Source organism: Canis lupus, chromosome 30, assembly GCF_011100685.1.
Source record: "Canis lupus familiaris isolate Mischka breed German Shepherd chromosome 30, alternate assembly UU_Cfam_GSD_1.0, whole genome shotgun sequence".
NCBI classification, from domain to species: Eukaryota; Metazoa; Chordata; class Mammalia; order Carnivora; family Canidae; genus Canis; species Canis lupus.
The window spans coordinates 701,266-715,497 of record NC_049251.1 but is presented as its reverse complement, the minus strand read 5'-3'; the positions used below and the strand labels follow the sequence as shown (position 1 = coordinate 715,497).

General features: G+C 34.9%; 1 protein-coding gene across 1 annotated transcript; it reads right to left on the bottom strand.

Moving 5' to 3' along the window:
- Nucleotides 1-13,296: 13,296 nt before the first annotated feature.
- On the bottom strand, nt 13,297-14,232 carry OR4K1 (olfactory receptor family 4 subfamily K member 1). Its single transcript, NM_001389078.1, is given in 1 exon segment — nt 13,297-14,232. A coding segment is annotated over 1 exon segment (936 nt).

Below are 14,232 nucleotides of genomic sequence, written 5' to 3'. Positions count from 1 at the left end.
TGAAAAAGACCATACTGAAAGAACCCATGGAAAGACTTCAATCTTGCCATCCTAATTCATTCATTCATGGGTCCATAGCACAAGCACTATCGTGTTTGAGCTAGGTTATCAATTCTACTACTTAACACTATTCTTGGAATACAGTAAGAACAGAAACATAAATAAGAAGTATAAGTGTTATTCTTCCCGGTGTCTCCTGGCTAAAGAAGCAATTATATTACATTTCATCATGACCTATGTGTAAGTGACCACTATCCACTATAAGTGACAATCCCGGTTAGGCAGAAATTATAAAACTGACCCATACTTGTAAAGACAAATATCATACATACACTAGAGTCATTTGATAATTCCCAGCAAAGTGCTAGGTTAATTTTTGTGTGTATGAGTTTTTTTTTTTTTTTTGCTTTCCTTAAACACATAAAAAAGACAGATTAATCCATATGGTATGAAATTGAAGGAATAAATGAAGTATCGGCTCCAGAAACAAATAAGCTAGCAATTAAGAAGAAGCTGAGGTAGGAAATCTGTGCTGTTGAATGCACACTCATAAAAATAAAAGTAGAATAATTAGTAAGGCAATCCCAGATGAGATTTAATTTCTAACCTATAACAAAGGTAGATTCTCAAAACAGAGGTGAATAAATCCATATAATCATAAATAGTTAAGAATTTTAACAAACAGAGGCACCTGAGTGGCTCAGTCGGTTAAGCACCTGCCTTCAGCTCAGGTCATGACCCCCAGGGTCCTAGGTTAGAGCCCTGTGTTGGGCTCCCTTCTCAGGGAGAGTCTGTTCTCCCTCTCCCTCTGCCCCTCCCCTCCCCTGCTCATGCCCTCTCACTCTCTGTGTCAAATAAAATCTTTTTTAATAATACAAAAATAAAAGAATTTGAACAAACGAAATGTTTGGTTCTTCACGCACACAAAAATTAGATATATATCCTTCAAAATAAATTAACTGGATGAAATTATTTAAAAATTAGATCATAAAGTAACTTTCAATAATGTGAGATTTATGTAATTGTGGCATAAAATGTGCAATTTTAAACAAGGCAAAACAAGTAGAAAACATGAAAAAAGACTATATTTTACTACATTAACTTTAAATTTATCAAAAACAAATATGAAGGCTTCTCGTTTCCAGGTCTGCATGTAAGGAGCTTGGAAGTAACTATTCCATCCTAACAACAAATACAAAGTAGAAAAGACTGAAAAATCAACAACTCTTCTTGGATCCATAAGAAAAGGGAGGACACAGGGCAAACTGTTGTCTCCAAGATTAGAGACACAAACAAATCAGGTCATCATGGCTTGTTAAAACAAATACAAACAACAGAAACTGCTATGGGAATGACAGCTAGGGTAGGAAACCTAAGCCATAATTGATGAATTGCTGGTCTCAGTACAGGCAATTTTTTTTAAATTTTTTATTGGTGTTCAATTTACTAACATACAGAATAACCCCCAGTGCCCGTCACCCATTCACTCCCACCCCACGCCCTCCTCCCCTTCTACCACCCCTAGTTCGATTCCCAGAGTTAGCAGTCTTTACGTTCTGTCTCCCTTTCTGATATTTCCTACCCATTTCTTCTCCCTTCCCTTATATTCCCTTTCACTATTATTCATATTCCCCAAATGAATGAGAACATATAATGTTTGTCCTTCTCCGACTGACTTACTTCACTCAGCATAATACCCTCCAGTTCCATCCACGTTGAAGCAAATGGTGGGTATTTGTCATTTCTAATAGCTGAGTAATATTCCATTGTATACATAAACCACATCTTCTTTATCCATTCATCTTTCGTTGGACACCGAGGCTCCTTCCACAGTTTGGCTATCGTGGCCATTGCTGCTATAAACATCGGGGTGCAGGTGTCCCGGCGTTTCACTGCATCTGTATCTTTGGGGTAAGTCCCCAATAGTGCAATTGCTGGGTCGTAGGGCAGGTCTATTTTTAACTCTTTGAGGAACCTCCACAGAGTTTTCCAGAGTGGCTGCACCAGTTCACATTCCCACCAACAGTGGAAGAGGGTTCCCTTTTCTCCGCATCCCCTCCAATATTTGTGGTTTCCTGCCTTGTTAATTTTCCCCATTCTCACCGGTGTGAGGTGGTATCTCATTGTGGTTTTGATTTGTATTTCCCTGATGGCAAGTGATGCAGAGCATTTTCTCATATGCATGTTGGCCATGTCTATGTCTTCCTCTGTGAGATTTCTCTTCATGTGTTTTGCCCATTTCATGATTGGATTGTTTGTTTCTTTGGTGTTGAGTTTAATAAGTTCTTTATAGATCTTGGAAACTAGCCCTTTATCTGATATGTCATTTGCAAATATCTTCTCCCATTCTGTAGGTTGTCTTTGAGTTTTGTTGACTGTATCCTTTGCTGTGCAAAAGCTTCTTATCTTGATGAAGTCCCAATAGTTCATTTTTGCTTTTGTTTCTTTTGCCTTCGTGGATGTATCTTGCAAGAAGTTACTGTGGCCGAGTTCAGGCAATTTTAAGTTAAAAACTGTCCAGAGGAAACCAGCCATAGGAGGTCCCCAAAATATCGTGAGGTTTACTTCCAGCAGCTTGACCAGATTCCCTAGTAAATAACAGAGAAAAATTCCCTAAGGTTTCTGGCAGAGGAAGGGGAAAAGGCAATATTTTTAAGTACACCAGAACATTCTGTTTTCTTAAGAAGCTCTGCCCTCAACAGAAACTAGTAAACAAGAATCTAAACTACCGAGGTATTATAAGAACCCAAATGGCCTGGGGAAGGTAAATATCCAGCTCCAACCCATGCCTGCCATTCTGTTCCATGTAAGGTGGGATTAAAACAAAAAATGAAAACAAAAACAAAAAACAAACAAAAGAAAAGAAATACTTGTGAAATTGACAGTCCAGAGGCATAGGCTCATTAAAAGACTAAGACCTAATTGTGAGACTATATAATGCTTCCCTTCCATGCACACTTCACCACCACACTAATTAAGGCCTATTTATAGCAGTTCCTTTTATCCAGTACATCATGTCTACATGTCAAGATAAGGCATACTAAAAGGCAAAAACAAAACAAAACAAAACCCACAATTTGAAGAGACAGAAAAAGCTTCAAAGCTAGACATAGCAGGGATGTTGGAATAATCAGATCAGAAATTTAAAATAACTATGATAAATGTGCTAAGGGCACTAATGGGTAAACTATACAACATGCAAGAACAGATGGCCAATGTAAGCAGCGGGATGGAAATCCAAAGACAGAACAAAAAAGAAATTCTGGGGCAAAAACACTGTAAAAGACATGATAAGTGACTTTGACAGGCTCATTAGTAGATGGGACAAGGATGAGCAAAGAATCTCTGAAGGTAGATGGTATATGAATAGATCTTTGACAACTAAAGAACAAAGAGAACAAGAATTTTTATTTTTATTTATTTATTTTTTAATAATAAATTTATTTTTTATTGGTGTTCAATTTGCCAACATACAGAATAACACCCAGTGCTCATCCCGTCAAGTGCCCCCGTCAGTGCCCGTCACCCATTCTTCTTTTTTTTTAAATAATAAATTTATTTTTTATTGGTGTTCAATTTACCAACATACAGAATAACACCCAGTGCTCATCCCGTCAAAGGCCCCCCTCAGTGCCCATCACCCATTCACCCCCACCGCCCCGCCCTCCTCCCCTTCCACCACCCTTAGTTCATTTCCCAGAGTTAGGAGTCTTCATGTTCTGTCTCCCTTTCTGATATTTCCTACCCATTTCTTCTCCCTTCCCTTCTATTCCCTTTCACTATTATTTTTAAAATGAGAATATCTAAGGATTGTGGGATAACTAAAAAAAAAGGTGTGATATGTACATAATTGGAATGCCAGAAAGAGAGAAAAGAGGACAGAAAAAAAGTATTTCAAATGATAATGACTGAGAATTTCCTCCGAAGTGATATCAGATACCAAACCACAAGTGCAGAAAACACAGAGAATATCAATAGGATAAATGCCAAAAAAAAGTTACACAAGGCACGTCATTTTAAAATTACAGAAAATCAAAGATAACAAAAAAATTCTGATAGAAGTCACAGGAGAAAAAAACACCCTAATGTATAAAAAAGCAAACAGAAGAAACATATCCAACTTCTCCTCAGTTATCATTCAAGCCAGAAGAGAATAGAGTGAAATATTTAATGTATTAAGAGGAAAACAATACTATACACCTCAAATTATCCTTTAAAGTAAAAAGGAAATAGAGACTTTCTCAGGGAAATAAAAATTGAGAGAATTTACCAGTATATACACATATATATGATTATGTATGCTTCTGTGTAAGTGAATTGGATGACAACAAAGATACAAGGAAGACATTCAAATTATTTGTTATTACAAAGTACCTACAGTACCCACGAAGTGGTATAGTGTTATTTGAAAGTGGATTTGGAATAGTTGTAAATGTACATTGCAAACTTTTGGATAACTTAAGAAGGTAAAAAAAATTACAAATGATATACCAAGAAAGTAGAGAAAATAGAATCCTAGAAAATACTTAACTAAAATGACAAGACAGAAAAAGTGGAAAACAAATGTAAGAACTAAGAATAAGGACAAAAGTTATAAAACAGTAAGGAACATAGTAGATATTAACCCACTATTCAAATAATCACTTTAAATGTCAATAGTCTAAATGTACCAACTAAAAAAGATTGCCAGAGTGGATCAGAAAACATGATCCTACTATATGTTGTCTACATGAAACCCACTTTAAATATAAAGACATGTATAGATTAAAAACAAATGGACAAAAAAAATACACACTGATAGATACCAAAAGAAAGATTAGCTCTATTGATTTCAGACAGAACAGACATCAAACTAAAGAAAATTACCTGGGATAAAGAAAGGCATTACTCAATGGCAAAAGGGTCAATTCTCCAAAATTTTATAATTATTAATGTGTGTACAACTAAAACAGAGCATTAAACTGCATGAGGCAAAAACTGATAGAACTGTAAAAACAAATAGATGAATCCACAATCATAGCTGGAAACTGACACCCGTCTCTGAAAAATAAGCAGATCAAGCAGGCAGAAAATCAGTAAGAACATAGTTGAACTCAACACCATCAATCAACACCATAAGCTCAAATGGAGCATTCACCAAGATACACCACATTTTGTTCCATAAAACACACCTTAGCAAATCTGAAAAAAATAAAAAGGAGCACCTTGGTGGCTCAGTCAGTTAAGCATTTACCTTCAGCTCCAGTCATGATCTCAGTCAGGGTCCTGGGATTGAGTCCTGCATCGGGCTTCCTGCTCAACTGGGAGTCTGCTCCTCCCTTTCCCTCTGCCTGTTGTGCTCCCTCCCCTCCCCTCCCTCTGTCAAGTAAATAAAATCTTTAAAAAAAGAAAAAGTAGAAATCATACAGTGACTGCTCTTGGACCATAAGGAATAACACAAGAACTCAATAACAGAAAGATAACAAGAATATCCCAAAATACATGGTATTAAAACACCCTTCTAAATAATGCACAGGTGAAAGGATAAATCTCAAGAAAAAAATATTTTTGAACAAAATGAAGATTAAAACACAATATATCAAAACTTTGTGGGGTATAATGAAAGCAGTGCTTAGAGGGAAATTTATGGCAGTGACTGAATATATTAGAAAAAAGATCTAAAATCCAAGTTTCCACCTTACTAAAATAAAAAAGGAAGAGCAAGATAAGTTTCAAGCAATCAGAAGAAAAAGAAATAATAATTATTAGAGCAAAACCCAATGAAACTAAAAAGGGAAATAAATAGAGAAAATCAATGAAATCAAGAACTTGTTCTTTAAAAAGATAGATAAAAATCAATAAACCTCTAGCAAAGCTAAGAAAAAAACAAAAAGGATACAAATTGCTAATATGAGAAATTAAAAAGAAGACATCACTAAGATCCCCTGGACATTTAAAGGGTAAAAAAGGAATACTATAAACAACTCTATGCCCACAAATTTGATAACCTAGATGAACTGATACAATTCCTTTAAAAAACACAATCTTCTGAAACTCATTGAAGAAAAAATGGACAATCTGAATAAGGATGTATCTATTAGAGAAAATGAATCAATAATTAATAACCAACCAAAACAAAAAGTTCAAGGTCATGAGTTCACCAGTGAATTCTACCAAAAATTTAAGGAAGAAATTACAGAATTCTCCACAATCTCTTTCAAAAAATAAAAGCAGAAAGAATATTTACTAACTCATTCTGTGAGGTCAGCATTACCCTGATACCAAAAACTGACAGACATTACATAAAATGGAAATTATTGACAAATGCCTCTCATGAACATAGATGCAAAATCCTCAAAAGTCTTTTATTTTATTTAAATCCAAAAGAGCATTTAAAAATTATGTGCCATGATATTTATTCTATGTATTCAAGGCTCTTTTAACATTTGAAAGTGAATTAATGCAATCCATCACATCAACAAGCTAAAGAAGGAAAAACACATGATTATATCAATAGATGCAGAGACACATTTGATAAAATCCAACACCAATTCATGGTAATAGCTCTAAATTAAATCAGAATAGAGTAAAAAAAAATTTAACATGATACAATCTATACAAAAAAATCTACAGCTAACATCATTCTTGCTGGTGAGAAACTTAAGGCTTTCCCACTAATATCATATACTGGACAAGAATATCCCCTCCTACCATTCCTTTTCAACATTGTATTGAAGGACATTGTTAATGTAATCAGGGAAAAACACGAAATGAAAGTATAGAGATTGGGAGGAAAGACATAAAACTCTTTGTTTGCAGATGATATAACAGTCTATATAAAAACTCTTAACAAAAACCTTCAAAACTAATAACCAATTATTGAAGGTTGCAAGAATGACATGGATGGAGCTAGAGGGTATAATGCTAAGCAAAATAGCCACAGAATGACAAATACCATATGATTTCACTCATATATAGAATTTAAGAAACAAAACAAATGAACAAAGAGGAAAAAACTCTTAATTATAGAGAATAAACTGATGGTTGTCAAGGGGGAGGGAAGTGGCAAGATGGGTTAAATAGGTGGTGGGGATTAAGGAGTGCACTTGTCATGATGAGCAACCGGGTGATGTAAGGAAGTGTTGAATTACTCTATTGTACACCTGAAACTAATATGACACAGTATACTGACTGGAATTAAAGTAAAAATTTTAAAGAAATAAAAGTGAGTATGGCCTAAAGATTAGGAAAAAAAATTGATGGGTTAAGACTTTTAAATCACTAACCCATCCCATGACCTTTGTAATGGACACGTGTGTGCCACTATATGATCTGTTGATCTGTCAGCAGGTTGTGTCCATCTCAGAAGAATTTGGTAAGCAATCTTCTACCCTACCAACCTGCAGGAGCAGACAAAAAGCATACTCTCCAGGTAAAGAGAATGTTGTGCTAAGAGAGGAGTCAATGTGAGAAGAGCAACCAACTTCAAAGGCAGCTCCGCAAACCCTTACAAAGCTGTTTCTCACCAGGACACTGCATTTCATGGAAAATGATATGAAGATGTTATAAAATAAAATAATAAGGCCTGAAATAATTTTATCTCTAAGATGTTTTAAGCACATAGTAACCACAAGGCAAATACCTGCAGTAGATACACAAAAGATAAAGGGTATTAAAGCATATCATTATGGTAAATCACTAAATCACAAAAAAGACAGCAAAAGAGGAAGAAAGGTACAAGGAACTACAAAATATCCAGAAAAAAATAAATAAAATAGCATTATCCTTTAGAATCCTTCCTGCCATTACTGAGTCCTAACCTATCAATAATTACTCTAAATATAAATGGGTTGAATTCTCCAAACAAGAGGCATAAGTAGCTGAATGGCTAAAAAGGCAAGACCCAGCTATATGCTGCCTATGAAGGACTACCTTCAGCTTTAAGATACAGAAAAAGGTACTCCATGCAAATGGAAACCAAAAAAGAGCAGAGGTGGCTATACTTAGACAAAGTAGACTTTAAGTAATACCCAAAACAACTCAAAGCCTATAACAGGAACAAAGAAGATGATATAATGATAAAAGAGACTATTCATCAAGAGGCTGTAATAATCATAAACATATATTACATATATACACATTATATGTAATAATCATATATATATATATATATATATATATATATATATATATAGGCACTGAACACTATAGCACCTAAACATATTCAGCAAATGCTAATGAATATGAGGGGTTAAAAAGACAACACAAAATCTATAGAGGGATTCAATACCCCACTTTCTACGATGGATACATCACTCAGATAAAATCAATTTGGAAACACTGGACATGAGCCAATGTTAGATCAAATAGAGCTCAAGAGACATATACAGAACATTCATCAGAGCAACAGAACACAAATTCTCAAGTGCACATGGAACATTCTCCAGGATAGATCATATGTTAGGCCACAGAATAAGTCTAAACAAATTTTAAAAGATTGAAATCATACCAAATATCTTTTATGACAATAATAATCTGGACTAGAAATCAATTAATAGAAGGAAAACTAAGGAGATCGCAAATATGCAGAATTTACACAATATAATCCTGATGAACTAGTGGATCAAGAAACCAAAAGGAAAATCAAAAACTATTTTTAAACAAAAGACAATAGAAATGCAGCATAGAAAAGCCTGTGGGGTGCTGCAAAAGTGGTCCTAAGAAAAAATTTATAGTGATAAATGCCTTCATTAAGAAAAAAATTTATTAGTGATAGATGCCTTCATTAAGAAAAAAGAAAGATTTCAAATAAACAACTCTGCTAGAAAACTAGAAAAAGAACATGCTAAGTTCAAACTTAGCAAAAGGAGAGAAATAATAAAGATCAGAAGAGAAATAATGAATTAGAAACCAGAAAAAGAACAGATCAACAAAAATATAGAAATCCTCTCTTAATTGCTGTTTAGCTTCCATGATTTCAGTTACTCATTGTCAACCATGATCTGGAAAGAGATGGTACTCTTCTGATGACTCATCAGAACGTTAACAGTATCCTAACACTCTGTCACAATGCCTATGTGCACCATTCACCCCACTTCATCTATCATGTAGGCATTTTATCATCTCAACATCACCAGAAGAATATGATGGGTGACCACAGTACATCACAGATAAGGGGCCTACTGTAAGAACTTTTTTCTCCACGTTTATTGAGAAATAACTGACATACATCACTGTACAGGTTTAAGTTGTACAATGATAGTTTTATTTACATATATTGTAAAATCATTACCACCATAGGTTTAGTCAATCATCCATCATCTCAAAAAGATACAAGAAAAAGAAAAAATAATTCTCCTCATGATGAGAACTCCGAAGATTTACTCTCTTCACTTCCCTATATATCATACAATAGTGTTGTTTATTACATAATGTTGTATACTACATTCCTACGACTTATTCTTCCTGTAAGTGGAAGTTTGTATCTTTTAAATAAATAAAATTTTAAAAACTTTTAAAAAGAAGTTTGTATCTTTTAATTACTTACCTCCAATTCCTTCTCTACTCTACCACCACATCTAGTAAGCACAAATCTTTTAATTTTTTTTTTATTTTTATTTTTTATGTTTATTTTATTTTATTTTTTTTATTGGTGTTCAATTTACTAACGTAGAGAATAACACCCAGTGCCCGTCACCCATTCACCCCCTAAAAATCTTTTATTTTTTTCCAAGATTTGGGTGTTTTGGTTTTAGATTCCACATGTAAGTGAGATCATATGTCTTTTTCTGTCTGACTTATTTCACTTAGCATAATGCCTTCAAGATCTATCCATGTTGTCTCAAATGGTAGGATTTCATCATTTTTATGGGGAAATAATATTTCATTCATATATATCACAACTTCTTCATTCATTCATCCATCAGTGGACACCAAGTTGTTTTTAAGATTAGGTATTGAAAATAATGATACAATGAATGAGGAGGTGCAGAGATCTTTTTTGAGTTAGTTTTCATTTCCTTTGGATATGTTCACAGGAATGGAATCTCTAAATCATGTAATAGTCAAATTTTTAATTTTTAAAATTTTCTGTTTTCCATAGTGGGGTTACCAATTTGCAGTCTCACCAACAGTGCGCTAGAGTTCCCTTTTCTCCACATTCATACCACCATTTCTTACTTTTTGTTTATTGATTATGCCCATTTTAATAGGCATGAGTGATATCGCATTTCCACAATGACCGGTGATGAGCATCTTTTCATGTCTCTGTTGGCTATTCCTATTCTTCTTTGGAAAAATATCTATTTATATCCTTTGCCCATTTTTATTGAAATATTTGGCTTTTTGCCATTGAGCTGCACAAATTCTTTATAAGTTTTGGATAGTAATATCATCAGATAGATTGTTTGCAAATACTTCTTCCCATCCATAAGTTGTCTTTACACTTCGCTGATACTTTGTTTTGCTGTACAGAAGCTTTTTAGTTTGATATAGTCCCACATGTTTGTTTTTGACTCTGTTGCTTGTGCTTTACATGTGATTTCCAGAAAATCATTACCAAAATTACCTAGGAGATTTTTTCCTAAGTTTTTTTTAATAATAAATTTATTTTTTGTTGGTGTTCAATTTGCCAACGTACAGAATAACACCCAGTGCTCATCCCGTCAAGTGCTACCCTCAGTGCCCGTGACCCATTCACCCCCATCCCCTGCCCTCCTCCCCTTCCACCACCCCTAGTTCGTTTCCCAGAGTTAGGAGTCTTCATATTCTGTCTCCCTTTCTGATATTTCCTACCCATTTCTTCTCTCTTCCCTTATATTCCCTTTCACTATTATTTATATTCCCCAAGTGAATGAGAACATATAATGTTTGTCCTTCTCCGACTGACTTACTTCACTCAGCATAATACCCTCAAGTTTCATCCACGTTGAAGCAAACGGTGGGTATTTGTCATTTCTAATGGCTGAGTAATATTCCATTGTATACATAAACCACATCTTCTTTATCCATTCATCTTTCGATGGACACCGAGGCTCCATCCACAGCTTGGCTATTGTGGACATTGCTGCTACAAACATTGGGGTGCAGGTGTTCTGGTGTTTCATTGCATCTGTATCTTTGGGGTAAATCCCCAACAGTACAATTGCTGGGTCGTAGGGCAGGTCTCTTTGAGGAACCTCCACAGAGTTTTCCAGAGTGGCTACACCATTTCACATTCCCACCAACAGTGTAAGAGGGTTCCCTTTTCTCCGCATTCTCTCCAATATTTGTGGTTTCCTGCCTTGTTAATTTTCCCCATTCTCACTGGTGTGAGGTGGTATCTCATTGTGGTTTTGATTTGTATTTCCCCGATGGCAAGTGATGCAGAGCATTTTCTCATGTGCTTGTTGGCCATGTCTATGTCTTACTCTGTGATTTCTGTTCATGTCTTTTGCCCATTTCATGATTGGATTGTTTGTTTCTTTGGTGTTGAGTTTAATAAGTTCTTTATAGATCTTGGAAACTAGCCCTTCATCTGATACGTCATTTGCAAATATCTTCTCCCATTCTGTAGGTTGTCTTTTAGTTTTGTTGACTGTGTCCTTTGCTGTGAAAAAGCTTCTTATCTTGATGAAGTCCCAATAGTTCATTTTTGCTTTTGTTTATTTTGCCTTCATGGATGTATCTTGCAAGAAGTTACTGTGGCTGAGTTCAAAAAGGGTGTTGCCTGTGTTCTCCTCTAGGATTTTGATGGAATCTTGTCTCACATTTAGATCTTTCATCCATTTTGAGTTTATCTTTGTGTATGGTGAAAGAGAGTGGTCTAGTTTCATTCTTCTGCATGTGGATGTCCAATTTTCCCAGCACCATTTATTGAAGAGACTGTCTTTCTTCCAGTGGATAGTCTTTCCTCCTTTATCGCATATTAGTTGATCATAGAGTTGAGGGTCCACTTATGGATTCTCTATTCTGTTCCATTGATCTATGTGTCTGTTTTTGTGCCAGTACCACACTGTCTTGATGACCACAGCATGATGCTAGGCACCCACAGTTCCCAGTCAGCCACATGATCAGGAGGATAAACATCCAATATGTTCACCACCATTTTGTACCCATACAGGCAGTCTGTTATTTACTTTCAGTATAGTATTCAATAAATTACGTGAGATGTGAATACTTTATTATAAAAGGCTTTGTGTTAGATGATTTTTCCCAACTGTAGGCTAATGTAAGTGTTCTAAGCACATTTAAGGTAGTTTAGACTAAGCTTTTATGTCCAGTAGCTTAGATGTACTAAATGCATTTTCACCTTATGATATTTCAACTTACAATGGAAGGAAGTAGAACCATCATACTTCAAGGAAAGTCTGCATACACTGTTGATAGCAGTAAATATGTAGAAAAAGCTTTATAATGAGTATAAGTGCATATAAAATGATCTAAAGGAAGACAAAAATGGTATATAGGGAAGATTATAAATAACCAAATACAATTGACCCTTGAACAATGCAGGTCTTAGAGACATCAACCACCACACAGTTGAAAATCCAGGTATAACTTTTGACTCCCCACAATTTAACTACTAATAGCCTACTATTGACTGGAAGCCTTACTAGTAACATAACAGTCAATTAGCACATATTTTATATGTTATATATATTATGTACTGTATTCTTATAATAAAGTAAGCTCAAGATAAAGAAAATAATAAGGAAGATAAAAATAAATTTACAGTATTATACTGTATTTATATAAAAAATCCACTTAAGTGAACCCATACAGTTCAAATCCATGTTGTTCAGGCATTGACTGTATATCCAACCAAATTATAAATTACTAAAATATTCAATACAAAAAGAAAAGATAAGCTAACAAATGTACATTAATGAGGTGAAATCTATGTTGTAAGACATATTTCTTTTTACTATGTCAATATATGGGGAAATGTTATTAATAAGTTGAAGGTATCAGAAACTCAATTTGCTTATATATTTTGATTGCAAGGTATAGAAATGCCATGTGTTCACTTGAAAAGAATCACGAATTTAGGGTCATGTGTAGCATTTTATGTAGATTAGAATCTTGAAATTGTAAAATATTTAAAAGTATTATTAAATATTTTCAAGAGCATTTATACTTAGAATTATAAGCAATGACAAATGGGTTAAAATTATACCTAAATCATGACTGATTTTATACAATTCCCTTGCACTTAGGACAAAAATCCAATTCCATAACTCAATAACCCATATCACTAGCAAAAATAATTGGCTTGATGTTGTGATCCAGTAGAGACTCTTCATTCTCATTCAATATTATATTCATTCATGATGATCCCTAGTTTTTCCAGGAGTTCACATGATGGTTTCTCAGCCTTCGCATGGCTGATTTAACATCCTCATTCCTTAGAGAGTAGATGATGGGATTCAACAAGGGTGTACAGACAGTGTAGAATACAGAAAGGAACTTATCCACAGAAAGCCTGCTAAAAGGCCATATATAGAAGTAAATGCAGGGCCCAAAGAAAAGAATCACTACTGTGATGTGAGCAGTTAATGTAGAAAGTGCCTTGGATGACCCACTAGAGGACCGGTGACGAACAGTAATCAAAATTATGGTGTAGGAAATAACTAAAGCTAGAAAACAGCCCAATGATATCAGGCCACTGTTAGTTAGGGTCATAATTTCCATTTCATAAGTATCCATACAAGCCAGCTCTATCACCAGGGGAAGGTCACAAAAGAAGCTATTTACCTCATTGGGGCCACAGAATGGCAGATCCACTGTAAAAGCCAAGTGACTTATAGAATGAAGAATACCCACAGCCCAGGAAATAAACACAAAAATTATACATAGGCTCCGATTCATAATTGTGCTATAGTGTAGGGGCTTACAGATGGCTATAAATCTATCATATGCCATAGCAACAAGCAGCAGCATCTCACTCCCAACAAAACTATGAAGAAGGAATATCTGGGCCATACAGCCCTCAAAAGAGATAGTCTTGTGTTCAACAAAGAAGTCCATAAGCATCTTGGGGGTGGCAAAATTAGATTGGCAGATATCAATGAAAGAAAGGTTACCGAGCAGAAAATACAAAGGAGAGTTCAAATGGGAATCAGAGGAAATTATAACAATGATCATAATGTTGCCCAGCACTGATGTCACATACACTAAAGAGAAGATGGCAAAAAAGAAAAGCTGAAGTTCCCAAGAATTAGAAAGTCCCAGAAGCACAAACTCAGACACCACTGATTCATTTGTATGAGCCAT